Source organism: Bidens hawaiensis, unplaced genomic scaffold, assembly GCF_021521415.1.
Source record: "Bidens hawaiensis isolate Kalapana, Puna unplaced genomic scaffold, B.hawaiensis_p1.1 tig00002414_1, whole genome shotgun sequence".
NCBI classification, from domain to species: Eukaryota; Viridiplantae; Streptophyta; class Magnoliopsida; order Asterales; family Asteraceae; genus Bidens; species Bidens hawaiensis.
In genome coordinates, this window is record NW_027491131.1 from 2,460,661 (window position 1) to 2,482,318 (window position 21,658).

Here is a 21,658-nt window from a genome sequence, read left to right on the forward strand (position 1 = left end):
ACATAATACATAGAAGTCCAACATAGGTAAACCTTAACGATACACAAAGTTCGTTAAGGCTCAACGGGCCTAACCGAGCTTCCCATACAAAGCTCAAGCTTGGGATCGATAACCATACGAGCTTTATTTGAGGCGAGCTTCAAAAAACTCGGCTCGTTTTGAGCTTTTTATCGATCCGAGATTGAGCAGCTCGGCTTGTTTGCACCCCTAGTTGTTAGGAATCAAGATACAAAATCACGTAATTTCATTTATTTTTTTTTAATTTTTTTTGGTGAGTTTCAGATGGATAGTGCCAAACAAAGTGAAGGTTCCATGGTGAAGAAAGGTAGTAGTAGTAGTGGCGAAAACAATTTGAAGCGGTCGTTTAAGCTCGGTCTGCACGCCATTCTCACCACTTGCTCCAAAGAGGTAGTTATATCTGCAGTCTGCTTAATTTTATATCAAATCCAATGAGATTGGTTTGACAAGTTAAATTTCTATAGATATGATTGATTGATGTTGAGAGTCTGAGTTATATTTAGGGATTCCAAACAGCCAAACTATAGTTCACTCGTAGTTTTTAGGGGTGTAAACGAGACGACTAGGCTGGAGCTCGGCTCGTTCTGACTTACGAGAGCTCGAGCTTGAGCTCGGCTCGTTTTAAGCACTTTTTTTAAAGCTTGAGCTCTGTTGGGATCGGCTCGTTTATTATTCATCAATTAACTTATATGAATTTTTAAGTATTTTTTATACATTTTGAGAAAAAAGTTTAATTTAAAAGAGTCTAAGCCTGGTTCAAGCTCGTGTAGTACCTTAAGAAAGCCAAAGCTTGGCTTGTGCTCAACTATGCAGTATAAAGATAATACATAAAAGTCCAAAATAACTAAAAAATACACAAGGCTCGATCTTGGGCTCGGGCTTGATAACTAAGCAAGCTTTATTTGATTCTAGCTCAAAAAAACTCGGCTTGATTTGAGCTTTTTATCCACCTGAGGGCCGAGCTCGAGTAGTCTGCAAGCAGCTTGGTTCGTTTGCACCCTTAATAATTTTGCACATCAGGATATCGTCCATTGTTAGCAACTGTTTGCATTAAAAATTTAAAATACTGCACAAGTCTTAAAAAACAACTCCAGTGCTAGTAATAATAAATCTTTACACTATTATAGTTATAGGCAGTTGTGCTAAATTTGGTGAAACACTCTGTACATTACACTAATACTAAAAAAGTTTCCTTTTTAACATTTGATTAACTGTACAAACATTATGTGTGCATGCGTTTAATGTGTAATCGAGCTCTTTCGATTGAAAATATGATGTATAAGTAACTTTAAAGCATTATTTTAAAACCTAAACCTCGCAAATGTAATTTAACTGGTACGATATTTCTAGTAGCTATACTAAAAATATGAAGTGTTCGTCGAAAGAAATGGTTGGTGAATTTATGTAACATCTGGTTTTGTCTAATATTATGAAGGAGTTCTGCAAAGCGTTTCCAAGATTTAATCAAGCAGAGAAAGAGCTTCTTCATCGACTGTATATTCAGGTCGCTCTTTACAACCATTTCTGTCTTCTTATTCCAAGTACCTTCCTTTTTGCTGGTTGTTTAACTCGGATTTGTGGTTATTAATATCACAGGTTATTGTGTCTGTGCATCAGAATATTGAGGTAAAAGTGTTTCTGTTCATCAAATGCTCATTATGTTCTAGGTCGATTTTGTTATAATATTTTTTGTTTATTAACATATAGTGAGGGCAATTTAAAAAAAAAAAAAACTAGTTCTTTCATGAAACTATGATATATTCATATAATGTTTAAAAAAACTAGAAGAAGGCAATGAAGTAATATTTTATTCTTAAGAGCTATGTATGTTTTCGGTTTGTTCAAAGCCTTATGCCTTATATTACTTGCCATTTTGCAGGATGAGTTTGAAGCTTTGTGTGAGGAGACTAAGGTATTTTTTCTACAAATACAACTTCATATTTGCTAGAAAATATAAATATTAAACAATAAGAAAGCCACTTGGGCTGTAAAATTATAATAATAATAATAATAATAATAATAATAATTATTATTATTATATTTGAATTGATGCAGGTGGGAGACATTCTAGGTAGGGTAGAGGAACTTGTGGAAGAACAAACCCTTGATCCTCTATATCCGGAAAAGTATGCATCTCATATTTTCGATCATAATAAACGCTCGCTGCTGCTTACTTACATACGTATATTCATTCATTCATAGGCATGTAAACGAAATGAACGAACACAAACAAGGGCATGTTCGTGTTTGTTCATTTAACTTAAACGAACATGAACACCTGATCAGATAAATATTTGTGTTCATGTTCGTTCGTTTAAAAAATGAACATGTTCGTGTTAGTTTATGCTTCTTCATTTAGAATCTAAGCGAGCAGTTCAAGTTCATGAACATAATTGAACAAAGATAAACGAACATAAATGATTATACGTAAACGAATGCAAACAAGCATAAATGAACACAAACGAACAAATATAAAACACATTCGGGCCATATAATTTGTAAAATGCAAACAATATTTTATAATCTTCTATTAACATGTAAACGAACATAAACAATCATAAACGAACGTTCACGAACATAAATAAACGAATGAAACATGTGTTCATGTTCGTTCGTTTAATTAAATGAACAGAAATTTTTTGTTCGTGTTCGTTCGTTTATTAAATGAACGAACATAAACGAACTTCCCACCGACCGGTTCACGAACAGTTCACTGAAAGTTCGGTTCATTTACATGCCTATAATCATTCATATGATATATGTGTTTTCAGGACAAACTTGAATGATGTCGCACACGTTCTGTCCACGTTAAAGAAGAATGAGATCCAAAGTCTTACAACTTTGCTCCATGAAGTATGCTTCAACTCCTTAGTTCATCTGCATTCATATTTTTATAGTTTCAGTTACATAATATCACTTCTCAAAATACAGATGTAATCTTTTTGCATATTTAGTTGTTGTTTAAGGCATTATATAGTTTTGATGTGTTCCAGTCAGAAGCACAGAACCAGTCATTGGGACGTCGCGTTGAACTCTTACGCAAGGAACTACAAGATTCCTCAGGTACTTTTCACTTTGTCTTGCTTAAAGTTACTAGATTCAACCCAAATGGTGGTTTTGCGCTAACAGCACACAAGCGTCTTTATAGTACCTTAAACGGGCCAAAGCTCGGCCCGAGCTTGTCGCGTTTATTCTTTTTTAATTAATTTATATATGCTTTTAGTTATGTTAATATATTTTGAGAAAACCATAAGCGAGCCTAAGTTCGGCTTGAGCTCCTGTAGTACCTTAACGAGCTGAAGCTCGGCTTGAGCTCGGGCGTGGAGTGTGAAACTAATACATAGCAAGCTTCACATACAATTCGGCTCGTGAGCTACTCGAGATCGGCTCGTTAAAAGCTCGATTGAGCCCGAGCTTTACTTATCGAGCTCGAGCTGGCTCGCGAGCCTAAATGAGTGTCATTTATAGAATTTTTTAAATTATTAATTAATATATATATATATAATGTTATGAAAAAATAAATAAAAATAACTAAATTACAAATATTATTTTATACATAAAGTTATAATCGAAAAAAATATATAAAAATAATTATAAATATATATAATAAGTAGTAAACGAGCAGAGCTTGAGCTTTGAAAATAGAGCTCGAAACGAGCCGAGCTCGAGCTTAGTCAGGCTCGGCTCGTTTGCACCCCTTGATACAAGGCTTGAGCTTGAAAAAGCTCGGCTTTGAGCTTTTTATCGAGGCGAGTTCGTGAAGCTTGCAAGCAGCTCGGCTCGTTTGCGCGCCTTTACATTAAACAAGTGGATATGTAACAAATATATATATATATATTTTTTGGTTCCAGGAATGGTGAATAATTGAACAAGAGTGGATAGGATTGTACTATTGTGTGTCATGCCATCTTATTTGTACTAGTATACATTCCATCAAGTTATTATATATCTTTGTTAAACTACACATCATGCCTGCTTATGCTTTATTTGTTTTTGCCCAAGCCCAATTTAAAACGACCTGGTTTTGACTTTTGTTGACCATACCTTCCAGTCCCGGTTCCTATAAAATACCTGGTTTGTGTGCCTCTACCCTATTATAGTTGTTCGGTTTTGGTCAAACTTTACCAATATGACGAATCTGTCCTTATGAACACAGTCAATAAAACCAATATATGCATGTATATAAAACACATCCATTATGTACATATATGATAGTACTTGTGTAAAATAAAGGGTAAATAACATGTGTGTACTTTTCACGGTTGAATGCATACAAATGAAATCCTCATTCAAAACTCAAAAGACAACAAATGACACGAACTCGCAAAGAATGATAACCATGCACATAGTCAAACATAAATGTAAAACCACTTTGAAAAATAAATGAACACGTAGATTAGAAACGGGCAACATACTTAATGACGCAAGTCGGACGCTACAAGATATAAACAAACAACAGTCAATAACATATATCATTTTGCTAACAAGTAAAAACCAAAGATGAACACATCAAGTGTGTGAAACGGCAAATATTCAAGCAGCAAAGACACAAGAATATAAAAAACAACAAAGCAAATCAACAAATAATAACTGATTTTTCAAAACCAATAGCATATATAACACTAGTAACATGATTTATACTCACAAGAGCCAAAAATAAACATATCAAGTCACAAAATATTCATGCATGCCAAGTAAGATTCAACAACCAAACATAAAATATAAACAAACAAGGGCAAAGTAAATCAACAAATACACGGTAATTTTACATAATGCTGTAAAAAATATAGAGTTGTCCGTTTTTTTTAGTTCATTAAAAAATAACCCAAATTCACAAGTTTTGAAACTAAACCTGTTTATAGAAAAACATTTGAATTTGAATTATTTTTTTAGGTTTATCCTTTATCTCTTTGTTGCCTCTATAAATAAGTAAATGTTTTTAACCGTCATTATTTTAATCAAGGAATTTATTTGGTCTCTCTCTCTCTCTCTTTTTATTTTTTATTTTTTTATCACAATGGTGATATCGGGTGTCTTGAATAAACTGTATCATTAAATCTTCAATGCATTAATTTAGAATTTAACTAATCAAAGAGTGTACCCGGTTTCTCTCCATCCCATCCCGAATGGCGGGTTAAAGCTCGGGTCTCTTCGATTTGTCCTCTATATGCGCTATGGAAGTTTTTACATTTAGTTATAGATGTGGTTATAACCCAAATAAATTTGGGTATTTTGGTTGTATTCAACAGCTTACCAAGCTTTGTTTTGTAAATGTAATTGTTGTCTGGGGTGAGCAATAACCTAGCTGTACCAAAATCTGATGAAACTGAACCGAAATTAAACGATACTCGTAATTCTGTTATCGGTTACTTTTAATATGTTTATGTATTTTATATCTACATTTCATGTATATATATCTCAAATACATGTATTTATACCTTAATTTCAAATATTTATGTCTCTATTAACCGAATTAACTTAATCGAACCGCAAACTCCTCTAATTGTTGTGGCATTGAAAACCGTAATTCTTGAAAACCACAGGGAGGCAACAAGAATGTGATAAAAGCCCACAATAGTCATTTCAGTTTTCTAGTGAAAACACCTGTTGATAGAATGATTCAAAAGGCCTCGCCAAGAAACCATGAGGACTCATTCACGTCAATTTAGGTTTAAAGGGATCATACGTCGCCCACCCAGAAACCACATAAACACAAATAGGAATTCCCTCAAATATTTATCACCGAACCCACGAAATTTAAAGGAAAAAAAAACCCAACATATGAAAAGTTAAAAGAAAAAAAAAACAACAATGGTGAGCTTGTTCATGCGGTTTCATGGTTTAAAACCAAACACCTACGGAATTTTTCTTTTTAGAACGACGACAGTCTACGGTCTGACAAAGTGGTCGCAGGTTGGCTTAAAACCCCGTTTTGACTCGAATGTTATTTGACAACAGCAACAATAGTCCTTGAACGTAACTCAAACAGCTTAAAACCATGTTTTGACTCGAATTCAATCCGACGAATAAAATAAAAAAAAATATCCACCTCCCAATAAAAATATCAGTAAAAACTGGATATAGATTTTAGTGTTGAATAATAATAATAATAATAATAATAATAATAATAATAATAATATATACACGTGGGACCTGTTTAAAGCTTACCCTTAGCCCCGTGATGAGAGTTTAATCATCAAACTCCAAGCCTCCATGTGTTGATCATCTGCAGGTTCGTTCATTGCTTCGTTACACTCAATATACATACACTCACACATAATAACATACACGCTTCTTCTTTATTATTATTGTTGTTATTAATTAATATTAATATTATTATTATTATTCTTCTTCTCTTCTTCACCCACCCAATTCAATTCAATCTTTTAATCAATTTATTTGAATAATTGGAATTGATCAAGATTTTCTTGTTATGTAGGTTTGATCATCGAATACCCTTTTCATTTCTGTTTGATTCTTTGGTTCATGATTGTTTTAATTTGATTTGGGTGTAATTTTATTTGTTTTAATTTGGGTTTTTTTAGTGATGATGGTGGTGGTAATTAACTCTATATGTTTCTTGTTTATGTTCTTTGATTACAGATATATTTTTTTATTAAATTCTTAAAAAAGTTTGGATTTTTTTTAGTAAAGTTGCAATTTTGACCTTTAATTAATTCAGAGGTTTCAGGAAAAGTGGATGATGATGACGATGGTGGTGGTGATTAAGTGATTATATAACTGGTTTTTTTTTTATAAATTATGAGCTTATATTGTTCTTGTTCTTTAATTTCAGATTTTTTAAAATAATTGTTTTGTGAAATCAGGGTTCTTCATTTGCTGGTTTTAATCAATTTTGACTAAGAAAGTTTGAATTTTTTTAGTAAAGTTTCAATTTTGATTTATAAAGTTTGATTATTTTGTTTAGGAATTGTTCTTGTTCTTTAATTTCATATATTTTAAAAAAAAAATATTGTTTTGTGAACCCAGGGTTCTTCATTTGCTGGTTTTAATCAATTTTGACTAAGAAAGTTTGAATTTTTTTTTAGTAAAGTTTCAATTTTGACTTATAAAGTTTGATTATTTTGTTTAGGAAAGTTGTAATTTTGACTTAAAAGCTGTCTCCTTTTAATTTAGGTATCTTAGTGATGATGAAGATGATGGTGAATTGGTGATTAACTGATTGTGTATCTGTTTATATATCTTGTTCATGTTCTTTGCTTGATGCTATTGTCAGTGATAAGCTGGAGAAAATTGTCAATTTTGATTTAAAATTATTGTTTTTTTTTAAATTTGCAAATTTGACTTTTGTTTGACCTTAATTCATCTTCTGATGAGTTTAGTTTCCAGAGATTTCAAGAAATATGGAAAATTTCTTGTTATCTATACAACCTGTTACTTAACTTATTGTGATTGGTGTACCAAAATTTAGTCTAAGCATCTGAATTAAGATTAGTTTATCCCAGTTGGTAATATTAAGTCACAATAATCACTTAAATTTCAGGTTTTTTTTTGTCAATATATGTATGTTATATGAAATTAGGGTTCTTTGTTATAGGTAATGCTAAAAAGTTTGATTTTTTTTTTGGTGAACTTGTCAATTTTGACATTAAAAAGTTTGAATTTTTTCAGTTAGGTTGCAGTTTTGACTTATGTTTTGCTTCAAATCATATATAGAACAGTTTAATCACTTAATATAATCAATATATATATGTTATATGAAATTAGGGTTCTTTGCGATAGGTAATGCTACAAAGTTTGATTTTTTTTTTCTTTTTTTTTTTGGTGAAGTTGTCAATCTTGACATTAAAAAGTTTGAATTTTTTCAGTTAGGTTGCAATTTTGACTTTTTTGTTTTGCTTCAAATCTTGTATATAACAGTTTGATCACTTAATATATTGCAATCGGTGTAAACTTATCAATTACACCTTATCAAACAATCTCTAACATAAGCATCTGAAATACGATTATTTGATTCCAGTTGGTAATATTTAAGCCACAATAATCACTTTAATCTGCAGTTTTGAAAGGTTTCTTTACTTATTAAATCCGTGTAAACTCGCAGGTTAAGGAAATGACCTCAAATGCTGAATAACCTACATTAGCTGTAGCAGTTTTTAAGGCTAAATTACCATGGGAGGAGCTTGTTCTAGAAAACGAGACCCGCAGTCCGACGAGGAGAATGTACAGAGAGTAGTTTCTAGACGGTACTCGAAAAGCGGAAGCTCGAAATGGCTTGGAACGTCGTTGTCCCGAACAAGTGTAGATAATAAAGAAGGAACCGCGTTATGCCCGTCTCTCATGGAATTATGCATTTACAAAATTTCTGAATGTACAGAGAGTAGTTTCTAGACGGTACTCGAAAAGCGGAAGCTCGAAATGGCTTGGAACGTCGTTGTCCCGAACAAGTGTAGATAATAAAGAAGGAACCGCGTTATGCCCGTCTCTCATGGAATTATGCATTTACAAAATTTCTGAAGTATGCTATCTTTTTTTTTTTTGGTAAATTGATCAAGATCAAATAATTAGATGTAATAAAGATTAAAGATTGTATTTTTATGGTGTCAAAACAGGAAATTGATCAGTATGGGACCTTCTCAATGCTTCCAAGAGATATTAGTCAGCAAATTTTTAACGAATTGGTTTGTTCTCAACGCTTAACCGAAGCATATCTCGAAGCTTTTGAAGATTGTTATCTGCAGGTATCTTTCTAATAAAGAATAGAAATTTGTAAAAAGTGATGACGTGGATGCCACGTCATCATTTTTGCACGAATGGGTGCCACGTCAGCTGTTTTTGACACAACTGGCACCCTATATAGGGGTGTCATTTGTGGCAGGTTCGTGGGTTGAATTGTCAACCGAACATGAGCCATATTTTTATTTGTCTCGAAAACCACCCAACCCGCACACAGTTTCGAGCACGCCTAGTTTGTCTAATCGTGTCAAACGGTTTGGTGGGTGGTAACCAAGTTGTAAACATGCTAATCGAGTTGGCGGTTGTAAAACATGGGCTAAACAGGTCCTAAATATTAGCAATAATAATATCCCTCCAAAGATATAATTCAAATTATTTCAAATCCACAATCTGTAACTTATGATCCTATTTTAAATAGTTTTGAATAGGTTTATTTAGTCTTTAATGTAGCTGATTTGTAGCTTGTAATTGATTTCATTTTCTTGTATTTATACCCTTCTATTGTTAATATCAAAATTATCTTTGGTTGATCATTTCATATGGTATCAGCCAGGCCTTCCTTTCTCTACTTCTAATTCCAGTAATATTATAGTATTTCTAATATTATAATATCTCTGGCCAGTCCTGCTTTTCCAGCCACCCTAATTCACTGCCCAGTTCTAAAGTTCTAATTTTCTGGCCACCACAATACACCTTCAAAATGTCAACACAAAGCAACAGTGACTTGTCCACCATCTCTCAACTTCCCCTCTCATCTTCCCACATACATGAGAACACATTTTGCTTTTGCAGCTTAGACCCAAAACTCCCCAAAACAATGGCACAACATAAACCCAGCACATGCTCGTCCTTTTTTAGGGAAGTGTCAATTTTGTTTCAAACAAGGACACTCCTTGACATCATGTTATGTATTCAAGAAACAATTCCCTCAAGTTATACTCCCACCACTTCCACGACATGGATCAACAAAACCACAAGCTCACCTAATGGAAGCTTCAACAAGTTCATCCAACGCTACTTGGCTTTTTGATAGTGGTGCGTGTCACCACATCACTAATGACTTAAAACACACTCTCACTTCATACACCTTACAACGGTACCGATGAACTTGTCATCGGCGATGGTTCTTCCCTAACTATCACTCATGTTGGTTCCTTAAGGATTAATTTTCATAATACTTTTGTTATCTTAACTAACGTCCTTTGCGTTCCTTCCATATCCAAAAACATTCTCTCTATTTCACAATTATGTATTGATAATAACATATTATTTCAATTTTTTTCTTCCAACTTTCTTATCAAGGACTCCCGCTCCAATCAAATTTTACTCCAGGGAACGGCTACCCGTGGTATCTATGAATTTCGTTCTATATCACCACCATCTGTTTTTCATATCCAACAAAATCAATCCACTTCATGGCATCATCGCCTTGGACATCCACATTCTCAAGTTTTACAAATTTTAGCATCTACTGTTCCTTAGATTAAAAACTCAGAAAATAATTGCAATGCTTGTTGCATTAATAAAAGTCACAAGCTTCCATTCCATGCTTCATCTCTTTCATCTACCCAACCATTACAATTGATTTTTTCGGATGTTTGGACATCTCCCATAACATCTTTTGACGGCTTTAAATACTATATTATATTTGTAGATCATTATTCTAAATATATTTGGATTTATCCGTTAAAGCACAAATCCGACTCTCTCACCACTTTCATTAGATTTCAACGTCTTGTTGAAAACTACTTTCAATTAAAAATTAAATAATTATTCTCCGACAATGGAGGAGAATACATCAAATTCGCTTCTCATCTTGCTTCTTGTGGCATTTCTCACTTAACATCTCTACCACACACACCCGAACATAATGGCTATGCCGAAAGGCGCCATCGTCATATAGTCGAAACGGGTCTTGACTTACTCTCATGCTAAAATCCCATTAAAATTTTGGCCCTTTGCTTTCACTACCGCCACCTATCTCATAAATCGTCTCCCCACCCCTACACTAAAAAATAACTCTCCTTATTATTGCCTATTTAAAAAAATTCCCAACTATGACAAACTAAAAAATTTTGGATGTCTAGCCTACCCTTGGTTACGACCATATTCACCACACAAACTTCACACAAGATCTATTCCTTGCATCTTTTCATTGGTTACTCTTCCTCTCAAAGTGCTTACCATCTTCTTAATCCTCTAACCAACAAGATCTATACTTCCTGACACGTACACTTTGTTGAAACAGAATTCCCATACACCACTCTAACCCAAACCGACACACAACCAACTCCAAAAATTGATTCTTGGCTTCATATACAACTACTCCCTACTTCTCAATCATCACCTCAATCTCCTTCAACCACCGACACCACAGCTCCTCCCATTGAAACTTACACTCGCAAATCCACCCAACACAATAATCCCACACAGCCTGCCTTCTCTAAATACCGACAGGTCTAACCATCTAACACCAACTCTTCTACACAGCCTTCCACACAACCTGATCAGCATCAAACCAACCCATTACCACCGACTCAACCGAACACCACTCAGCATGATCAGACCCAAAACAACCCGTCCCAACCACCACCACCACCACCACCACTCACCTCTATGCCCATCACCACTCAAACAAACTCTCAAACTACAGACCATCTATCCCCTAAACCCACTAGAAAAACAAGAAATCCCAAACCCAAAATATCTTTTTTATGCTCTCTCTCAACCCTTTCCAGAACCTACTACCATCACTCAAGCACTAAAACAACCTCAATGGCGCAAAGCCATGGAAGACGAACATTATGCCCTTCTTCGTAATAATACTTGGTCACTTGTTTCTCCAGATTCCGTGCCTAATATAATTGGTTGCAAATGGGTTTACCGCACCAAATTCAAACCTAATGGGTCTGTTGATCGCCTTAAAGCACGTCTTGTTGCAAAAGGTTTCAATCAACGTCCCGGTCTTGACTACAAAGAAACCTTTAGTCCGGTTGTTAAACCGGCTTCTCTCCGTCTCATCCTTTCCCTAGCCGCTTCCCATAATTGGTGCCTACGCCAATTAGATATCAATAATGCCTTTTTACAGGGAACACTCACCCCTCCCGGATTTGTTAATCCTTCATTTCCAAATCACATTTGCAAACTACATAAAGCCACGTCAAGCTTCTCGTGCTTGGTATGATGAACTCAAATCCTTTCTTCTCTCAAATAAATTCAAACCTACCATTTCCGACCCTTCTCTATTTATCAATCACTCATCTATTCCCCCATCCCGTCTACATGTCCCAACCTCCCGGATTTGTTAATCCTTCATTTCCAAATCACGTTTGCAAACTACATAAAGCCACGTCAAGCTTCTCGTGCTTGGTATGATGAACTCAAATCCTTTCTTCTCTCAAATAAATTCAAACCTACCATTTCCGACCCTTCTCTATTTATCAATCACTCATCTACTCATCCAATCTATATTCTAGTCTATGTTGATGATATCATCATTACAGGTCCTAATTCTTCCCTTGTCAACTCCTTTATCTCAACCCTTGCTAATCGTTTCTCCTTAAAGGATTTAGGCAATCTCTCTTACTTCCTTGGTGTTGAAGTTATTCACCAATCTAATGGTTTATTTCTTTCCCAATCTAAATACATCCATGATATTCTCCTTAAGGCCAACATGGCCAACATGAGTGAATGTAAACCAGCATCCACACCTATGTCAACCTCAGTCCATTTAACCACCACCGACGGCACCTCTCTACCTACACCTACTGATTACTGTTCATTTGTGGGGACACTACAATATTTGGCATTAACCCGACCTGATGTTTCTTAAACCGTAAACAAACTATCACAATATATGCATAACCCTACCGACATGCATTGGGCTGCCCTCAAACGGTTACTACGATATCTACATGGTACAATCCACCATGGCCTTCTTATCCGACGTAACTCCCCATTACAGCTTCACGCCTTCACCGATGCTGATTGGGGTGGTGACAAACAAAATTATAGGCGTACCACAGGTTATATCGTTTATCTTGGATCAAACCCGGTAGCGGTAGCGGTAGCTTGGAGCTCAAAACGACAACCCACAGCTCGTTCCTCCACTGAAGCCGAATTTAGAGCTGTCGCATCAACAACAACGAAGTTCAATGGATCATCAATCTACTGTATGAACTCGGCTTTAAATCCACGGTCACTCCTACCATTTATTGTGATAATCTAAGTGCTACTCATTACTCTGCAAACCCAGTTTTTCATTCACGAATGAAACATCTAGCAATGGATTTCCACTTTGTTCGTGAAAAAGTACAAGAAGGCTCTATACGGGTTACCCACATCAAAGGTGATGATCAACTAGCGGATGCTCTAACCAAGCCTCTACTAAAAGACCGCTACCGAAATCTTCTGTCCAAGATTGGACTTATTTCAAGATTGTCCATCTTGCGGGGGCATATTAGCAATAATAATATCCCTCCAAAGATATAATTCAAATTATTTTAAATCCACAATCTGTAACTTATGATCCTATTTTAAATAGTTTTGAATAGGTTTATTTAGTCTTTAATGTAGCTGATTTGTAGCTTGTAATTGATTTCATTTTCTTGTATTTATACCCTTTTATTGTTAATATCAAAATTATCTTTGGTTGATCATTTCATACTAAACGGGTTAGTGGATCGACCTGTTTAGTTAAACAGGGTTGGCGGGCCAACCCGTTTAACTAAATGGGTTAAAAAGTCAACCCAGTAACTCGTTTAGGGCCTGTTTAACCCATTTTTTTACAGCCCACCAGCTCGGTTAACACGCTTACAGCTTGGTTATCACCCGCGAACCCGTTTGACACGTTTTCAGAAAATAAGTAGCATCATGGTATTAGTAATTTAGAATATTGTTACAGTTTACTCTTATTATACTTTTTTCAGGACATAAATTTAGGCGAATACCCGGGCGTTGATGATGCATGGATGGATGTTATTTGTTCTCAAGGATCATCTCTACTGACTGCAGATATTTCTGGTTCAGATGTCACAGATTCTGGGTTATTAAATATTAAAGACTGCAACAACATTGAGGCCTTAAATTTGAATTTTTGTGACAAGATTTCAGATGCCGGGCTTGGCTGCATTAGTGGTATTTTTTACACACTCAAAATTAAAAAATATTGAACCTTTCTTTATTGAACGCCTTATAAAACCTTGGTTTACTATTTGTTCTGTAATAATGTTAATTTTTCAGGTTTTTCAAACTTGACAAATTTGAGTTTGAAGAGGAACAATAATATTACCGCGAAAGGAATGAGTTCGCTTTCGGGTTTGGTCAGTTTGTTAAAGCTGGACTTGGAAAGATGTACAGGGATACATGGCGGTCTTGTTCATTTAAAAGGTACTTTTTTTTTGGTTAAAACTTGTAGTTATAATTTTTATTTTGTTTATCGTATCAAAAACGTTTTCGGTTTCTTGGTTGTGTTTTGAAAGTGAATGTGTGATTGCATAATTTAAACTTGAGATGAACAACTATGATATTAGCCGAAGAACTAATTCAACAAGGGTATATCAGTAATTTCCACCACCCTTTGAATTTGATAATCAGTTTTGTTTCAACTATAATATCATACTGACTATTTGACACCCAAATAATCATAGAACTTTTATTCTAATAAAATACGGAAAAAAAAAACATTCGTGTTTTGTTGAATTTAGCTGATGTATATAACATAGCATGGGTATTTTGGGAATTTTAATATTTGGCAGGTTTAAAAAAACTCGAATCACTAAATATCAACTGCTGTAATTGCATCACGGATGCGGATATGAAGCCTCTTTCAGGTACTGTTCTTTAGAATATTAATTATGATTTTCATAATTCAAAATTTTATTTTAATACATTTTTGTAATGAACTTGAAAGAATTTAAATATCATGTTATATACTAATAATTTTTGTTTTATGTTTCAGATCTTACAAGCTTGAAAGAATTACAAATTTCATGCAGCAAGGTCACAGATAACGGTGTCGCCTTCTTGAAAGGTCAATCAAGTTTTGATTTTTAAACAGGACATATTTTATTTTCCGTTATATAATGATGAGTATAAATTATTATGTGTTTGTATTTGTTTTTCAGGCTTAAACAAGCTTTCATTGTTGAATATGGAACGCTGCCCTATAACCGCAGCGTGCTTGGATTCGCTTTCAGGTTAATTATATAAAGTTATTATATTTGTTTGTGTTTAATTCATTATACCACCGGATAATTGAATAGTTTTTTTTGTTTATAATAATTATTCAGATCATGGTGCTCTGCTTTATCTGAATGTAAGCAGATCTAGTCTCACTGATGATGGGTGTGAAAAGTTTTCAAGTAAGCCTTTTTACTGCTGTGTTTTATTTTGATTTTTTTTATATTAAGTTTTTTAGTTACAAAATTATAGAAAATAAATAAATGAGAATATGTTGCAGAGCTTAAGTCTTTAAAGGTGCTTAATTTGGGATTCAATGATATATCAGATGCTGTTTTGGCACACTTGAAAGGTGATATATCGTTACACACAACCAGATATGCGTACATATATAACCACATATAGGATATATATACATAATATACATATAGACACATACATACATTTATACACAGATACACCATACATCTATATAGGATATACATACACACACATACACATAGTATATAGGATATATATACATAACACACACACATACATCTATACATAGATACACCATCCATATACATACATATGTATATGCACACATACAGATACATATACATATATTCACCATACATATATACGCATACATACATATATGTATATACACACACATACAGACATACACAAGTATATAACATATACTCATTTAGGCTACATAGTTTCCTAGACAGACTCACATAGTTTCATAACTTCAAATTTTATGTTCATATATACATATACATATAATATATATTCATTTTGTATGTATGCAGTTCTAAAAGATTTGGAAAGCTTGAATCTTGATTCATGTAGAATTGGAGATGATGGATTGGTTCATTTAGCAGATTATTCTTTCATTAAATCATATTTCTTTTATTGTGTTGGAAAAGTTAATAAACTACTAATTTTTAATAAAAATTCCCGGTTTTCAGGTCATAATCATTTAAAATGTTTGGAGTTATCCGATACAGAAGTTGGAAACAGCGGTCTTCGTCATCTCTCCGGTTAACGTATATTCTTATACCGAATTGTGCATACATCTTATTTGACCTGTCAAAACTCAAATTAGTTTTTGTTTTGACATATTTTCAGGTTTAGTGAATCTAGAAAGCTTGAATCTTTCATTCACTGTAATTACAGACGGCGGTTTACGAAACTTGGCTAAATTAACATGTCTTAAATCACTTAATTTGGATGTTCGTCAAATAACCGATGCGGGTCTTGCAGCTCTTGCAGGTATGTTACGTTGACCGAGTCAAAACTGGTTGGGTTCGGTTGACCTTGAATAACCTTTGTTCAAAATTATTATTATTATTATTATTATTATTATTTATTTTTTTATTTTTTTTTGTATGTAGTTAAATGTATCAAGTATGATTGTAAATTTGTAATATTACTTTTCACAATTTTTATAATAATCTATATGTTTATGATTTTATGACTACATATAAAACACACACACACACACACATATATAAAAGTATATTATTTATGTAAATAATAGGCTTGTTTAGACTCTTTAAAACTAAAATAATGACGCATTTTGATATTCGAATTCGTGTTATATGCAGGTTTGACCGAGGTGACTCATTTGGATCTATTCTGTGCAAAGATAACGGATACTGGAACGAAATATATACGCAGTATGCTTACATTTTAATCTCAAATAATTTATTTTTACAGAATTAGATTATTATTTTATATTATATTAACATTAATCTGTGATTTTGGTTTTTGTGTAGATTTTACAAAGTTAAGATCCTTAGAAATTTGTGGTGGAGGGTTAACTGATGCTGGTGTGAAGAATATTAAAGATCTTAAATCTTTGGTGCTTTTGAATCTTTCGCAGAACCACCACCTTACCGATAAATCTCTAGAATTTATCTCTGGTAATTTTTCTTCTGTTTTTACAATTTATATGCAACTGCTAGAAATAGAAAAACTGAACTTTTAACTAATTATTAGTTTTAGTTGAGAAACCGAGTTCGTTTTAACTGATTCTATGCGTGTTAGTTGCTAATGTGGCATCGGTTGATGTAGAGGTGCACAAACCGGTCTAAAACTCAAACCGGTTTAGTTTGGTCAACAAAAGTCATACCCGGTTTATGATCGGTTTTGGTTCGTCGGGTTGAATTCAGTTTCTTGACCAGATTACGATCAGTTTTGGCTGGTTTTTGTTCAGTTAACCGGTTTTGGTGGAGAAAATTACCAACTGGTTCCGAACCAGTTCTACATAATCGGTGTCAAACCAGTTCGGTTCGGTTAGCTGGTTTATTTTCCCACCTCTTGATGCGACACCAGCTGTCCATTAGATCTTAGATTCTAAAAAAGGTTTCTTATTTTTTAATTTTTTTATTATGTTTAAAAGTAATTACTGAATTACTCATATTATATGCCGCATGTGGGATATATTAGGGGTGTGCATGAGTCGGTTCTGTGCTCGAACCGAACCAAAAACTGAAATTTTGGTTTTTATGATTTTAAAAACCATTCGGTTTTGGTTGTTTTTGACAGTCGGGCTTGAGTTTTTTGGCCCGAAAACGAAGGCTGAAATAATGAATTTGGCGTAAATTTGGACTGAATTTTTTGGGTTTCACTATTTATTAATTTATATAAATTACTTAAATTCGGTTCGGTTTTTTCGATTTTCTAAACCAAGAGTCAGGTTTCCAGTTTGAATTACATGCAAAACCGAAAACATACCGAAAGTTTGGTTTTCATGAAAACAAAAACAAAAACAAAAGCGTACGGTTTTCTGCGTACGTGTTTTTTTTATTTTTTTATTTTTTTTTTTTGGCTACAGATTAATAAAGACATAAAGTTGGTTTCTTTTTCACTCAACCTTTGAAACTGCAGAACTGTCACAATTGGTGTCGTTAAACGTGTCGAGTTCTCGCGTATCAAACACAGGGTTGCAGCATTTAACAAAACTAAAGAACTTGAAGTCACTAAGTTTGGAATCAACTAAAGTAACTGCAAACGATATCAAGAAGCTCCACGAGTCGCATCTCCCGGACTTGGTGACGTATCGGCCCGAGTAGACGACGACGGGTTTGGGTCTAATAAACGAGTTTTATGATTTGTTGACCTGTAAATAATGGTGGTTTGTGTTTTATGGTTTTGAATGCATGCATGTATGCATGCATGGTGATGATGTTTTATGGGTGAATGTGAAGCTGCTGCTTATTGCCATTAAAAAATATGGTGGAAGTTGTAATGTAAATAAATGGCATCCTGACCTCTACATTCATCTCTTTTTTAATGTTTTTGTAAATATTTTATTTTGTTTATAAAACTTGCTTTATTATGTTTTATCTTGTGTTTGGTTTTGCTTAGGGCTGTTAGCAAGAATCTGGGCCTAACTGGTTCAAAAAGCGCCGAGAACGGTCGTGAGCTTTTGAGAACGGTTCGGTTAGGTTTCACCGAGTTATTGAAAAAAATTCTCGTTTTCAGATTTTTTTCGCTTCGGGTCCATACGCCTCATTCCTATTTTCGGTTTGTCATTTATGCTTGAAATTTTGCTCGAAATGATTTGGCTGGAAAAAAGTTGGTTCAAAATAATGAATTTGTATCTAAATACTTTAGGTTTTAGATTTTTTGGTCTCGTTCTTATAAAAAGCGTTTGCTTCCAGATTTTTTCGCTTCGGGTCCATACGTTGCATTCGCTATTTTCGGTTTGTCATTTATGGTTGAAATTGCTCGAAATGTTGGGTTTGCATTTGTTATTTTCGGTTATTTGTTCGGCTGTAAAAAAGTTGGTTCAAAATAATGAATTTGTATCTAAATCTTTTTGTAAGTAATAAACTAACTAATTATTACACTACACATTTAGCTTAATACTCGGTTATTAAATTTTATAACCTAGTTAAAAATTCATGATTGAAGATGAAAGTTTATAAATTCGAGTACGTTTGGTTTATTCGGTTAAAATTACATGTAAATTAGAAACTGTCACGTTATTACGACGTAGTGAATGGCCTACACTTACAAAAAGTGTCATCACGTAAACAAATGGATATTCACTAACTTTTCACTTAACGCGTAATAATCAAACTGAAAAGCACAATAATTATTTAATCTTTTTTTTCAATTAAAATATTGCGGTTATTTGATTGGTTAGAATAAGGTGTTAACAGCCTAGTGTCGTCCAAAGGGTCCCTGGGCGCTCTTCGCCCTTTGAAGCCCAAAGTAGGCCAACGTGGTCTCCATTACACATATCTTAAGACTTAGGGTCTGTTTGGTATGACGGAATGGAATGAACGTGGTAATAGAATGGAATTAATGATTACTTTGCATTGTTTGGTAGGTAGGAAAAAAAGAAAAAATAAAATTAAAATGTTAGTGAGTGGCGGTGGTGGTGGTGGGAGGTAGGTGTCGGTCGTGACATTGGTGGGCGGTGGTTGGTGGTGGTGGGCGATGGGAGATGATGGTGGTTGGAGGTGGGTGGTGGCGGTAACGGTGGAGGTGGCAGGCGGTGATGAGCGGTGATGGTGGGTAGTGGGCGGCAGGTGGTGGTGGTGGTGAGGGACAGGGGCGACTGTTGATGGTGGCGGCGGGCGAGTGGCGGTGGTGGGCGCCTAGCCTGGCACTGATGGCGATGGTTGGTGGTGGTGGTGGCGGTAACGGCAGCGGTTGACGGCAATGGTGGTGGTTGGTGGCGGCGGCGGCGGTGGTGGCGGAAGGGTGGTGAAAGTGATGTAAGGTGAAAAAGGGAATGGAATGAAAAAAACATGGGGTATGGATGGAATGAAAATGAGGTATTTTAGAGGGAATGGAATGGACTAGGTAATGGGTCATTCCATGCATTTGGTCAACCAAACACACTTTTCACAATGGATCATTCCATTCCGCCCTCTGTTCATGCATAACAAACGCTACCTTAGTGGGATTCTGGGCCTTTAATACCAGTCTATGTGCCAGTCCAAGCCCCAACATAGGTGTGCTTATGAGATTTAATAGGGATTGAATCAAAATATGTTATTTAAGACATGTAGGGCCGGCTCTCAAGGAGGGCATGGTGGTTGACGGATCCCGGCCTAGCACCCCGTGTTAGGTCCGAATTTTTTTTAACAAAGTTATATTTAAGTAGTTATATTTAAAATTTTTTAACAATTCTTGGAGACGGCCTGAAGACATGAATTGGGAAACAAGTTAGATATACACCATTCACGTTCTAACATCCTACTTTTTCTTTATTTGATGGAAGGTAATGGTCGATTTATTGACGAGTCAAGGACTTTCCTTGGTCTCCACTGGGTCAGCCATTTCGTATACAGGTCAATGATTCATCATAGTAGTCACAACTCCTAACCAATAGTACGCGAGTAGCGCAAGCATTTATGTTGCAAGACGTCTTTTAAATGTTCAAGGCCTCGTGAATATCAATCAATCAATCATACCCAGTAAAATCCCACCGACAGCAAAGCTATAAGTAGGGTCTGGGGAGGGTGGGATGTAGGCACACCGTACCTCTATCCAAAGGAATAAAGAGGTGGCTTCCAGAGAGACCCTCGGCTCTAAGTACATGTGTATGAAGCAAAATAAAGGAAATCAAAGTTTAACAGCTATATAAAAACTACTACTAATTATAATAAAATTAATAATAATATTAATAATAAGATCACAGTTTAACAGCTATATAAAAGCTAATAATAATTATAATAATAATAATAATATATGTAAGGGAAATACCATTATGGTATGTGACCTAAATAAGTTAAGTTTAAGCCCTAAGGTATTCAATTCTCTCTAAAAATCCTTAACTTTAATTCTACTTCTCCACGAATTCCTATCCTCAACCATGTCCTCGGAGAGGTTTAGGTCTATTAAATCATGCCTAATCCTCTCATCCCAAGTCAATTTCGGTCGTCCTCTACCCCTCCTCCCCTCTATAGTAATGTTGTCTACGGATCTAACAGGATTCGTCGTCAGTCTTCTCTTTACATGTCCAAACCATCTCAATCTCCACTCTCTTATCTTGTCTGCTATGTTCGCCACCCCTAATCTCTCGCGAAACACAACGTTTCTTATTCGGTCTAGCCTTGTGTGCCAACACATCCAACGTAGCATTCTCATTTCTGCTACCTCCATCTTCCGCACTTGAGCCTTCTTGATGGCCCAACAATCTGTTCCATATAGCATTGCAGGTCTAACTGCCACCCTATAGAATTTTCCCTTTAGTTTAGTCGGGAAACTCTTGTCGCACAATATACCTGTGGCTGCTTTCCATCTACACCATCCTACCTGAACTCGGTGGGTCACATCACTGTCTAATTCCCCATCGCTCTGTACAAAAGATCCTAAATACTTGAACTTCGTTACATGCGGGACCACCTGCCCTTCAATTGTGATCTGTGCGTCTTCATTGTCGTTTATCCCACCAAAATCACAGTGGAGGTACTTCGTCTTAGATCGGCTAATCTTTAAACCTTTTGTCTCTAAGGTTGTTCGCCACTCCTCAAGCCTCATGTTTAGATCTTGTTTTTTCTCAGCAAGTAACACAATATCGTCTGCGAACATCATGCACCACGGGAGAGTCCCCTGAATCGACTTTGACAGCTCATCCAAGACTACTGCAAAGAGAAACGGGCTCAACGCTGACCCCTGGTGAAGACCTACCTCTACAGGAAAGAAATCAGTATCCCCCACTGGCGCACGGACACTTGTTTCACTCCTGGTATACATATCCATAATTATCTCTATGTATTTCCTGGGCACTCTTCTACCCTCCAAGCACTCC

At 35.1% G+C, this 21,658-nt stretch overlaps 2 protein-coding genes across 2 annotated transcripts; both read left to right on the plus strand.

The window, feature by feature from the left end:
* Window positions 1–283: 283 nt before the first annotated feature.
* Window positions 284–3,929, plus strand: LOC143619101 (uncharacterized). Its single transcript, XM_077091119.1, has 8 exons — window positions 284–408; window positions 1,454–1,522; window positions 1,615–1,644; window positions 1,898–1,930; window positions 2,074–2,144; window positions 2,790–2,871; window positions 3,012–3,081; window positions 3,870–3,929. Exons 1-8 carry the CDS (start codon window positions 313–315, stop codon window positions 3,884–3,886), a joined length of 468 nt encoding a protein of 155 aa, XP_076947234.1. The 5' UTR covers window positions 284–312; the 3' UTR covers window positions 3,887–3,929.
* A 4,154-nt stretch (window positions 3,930–8,083) lies between these two features.
* On the plus strand, window positions 8,084–18,048 carry LOC143619197 (uncharacterized). The gene is made up of 15 exons (XM_077091193.1): window positions 8,084–8,211; window positions 8,357–8,497; window positions 8,592–8,720; window positions 13,644–13,851; window positions 13,957–14,103; window positions 14,472–14,546; window positions 14,675–14,746; window positions 14,841–14,912; window positions 15,006–15,077; window positions 15,176–15,247; window positions 15,693–15,923; window positions 16,012–16,155; window positions 16,491–16,562; window positions 16,662–16,808; window positions 17,776–18,048. Exons 1-15 carry the CDS (start codon window positions 8,152–8,154, stop codon window positions 17,958–17,960), a joined length of 1,827 nt encoding a protein of 608 aa, XP_076947308.1. The 5' UTR covers window positions 8,084–8,151; the 3' UTR covers window positions 17,961–18,048.
* Window positions 18,049–21,658: the final 3,610 nt, after the last annotated feature.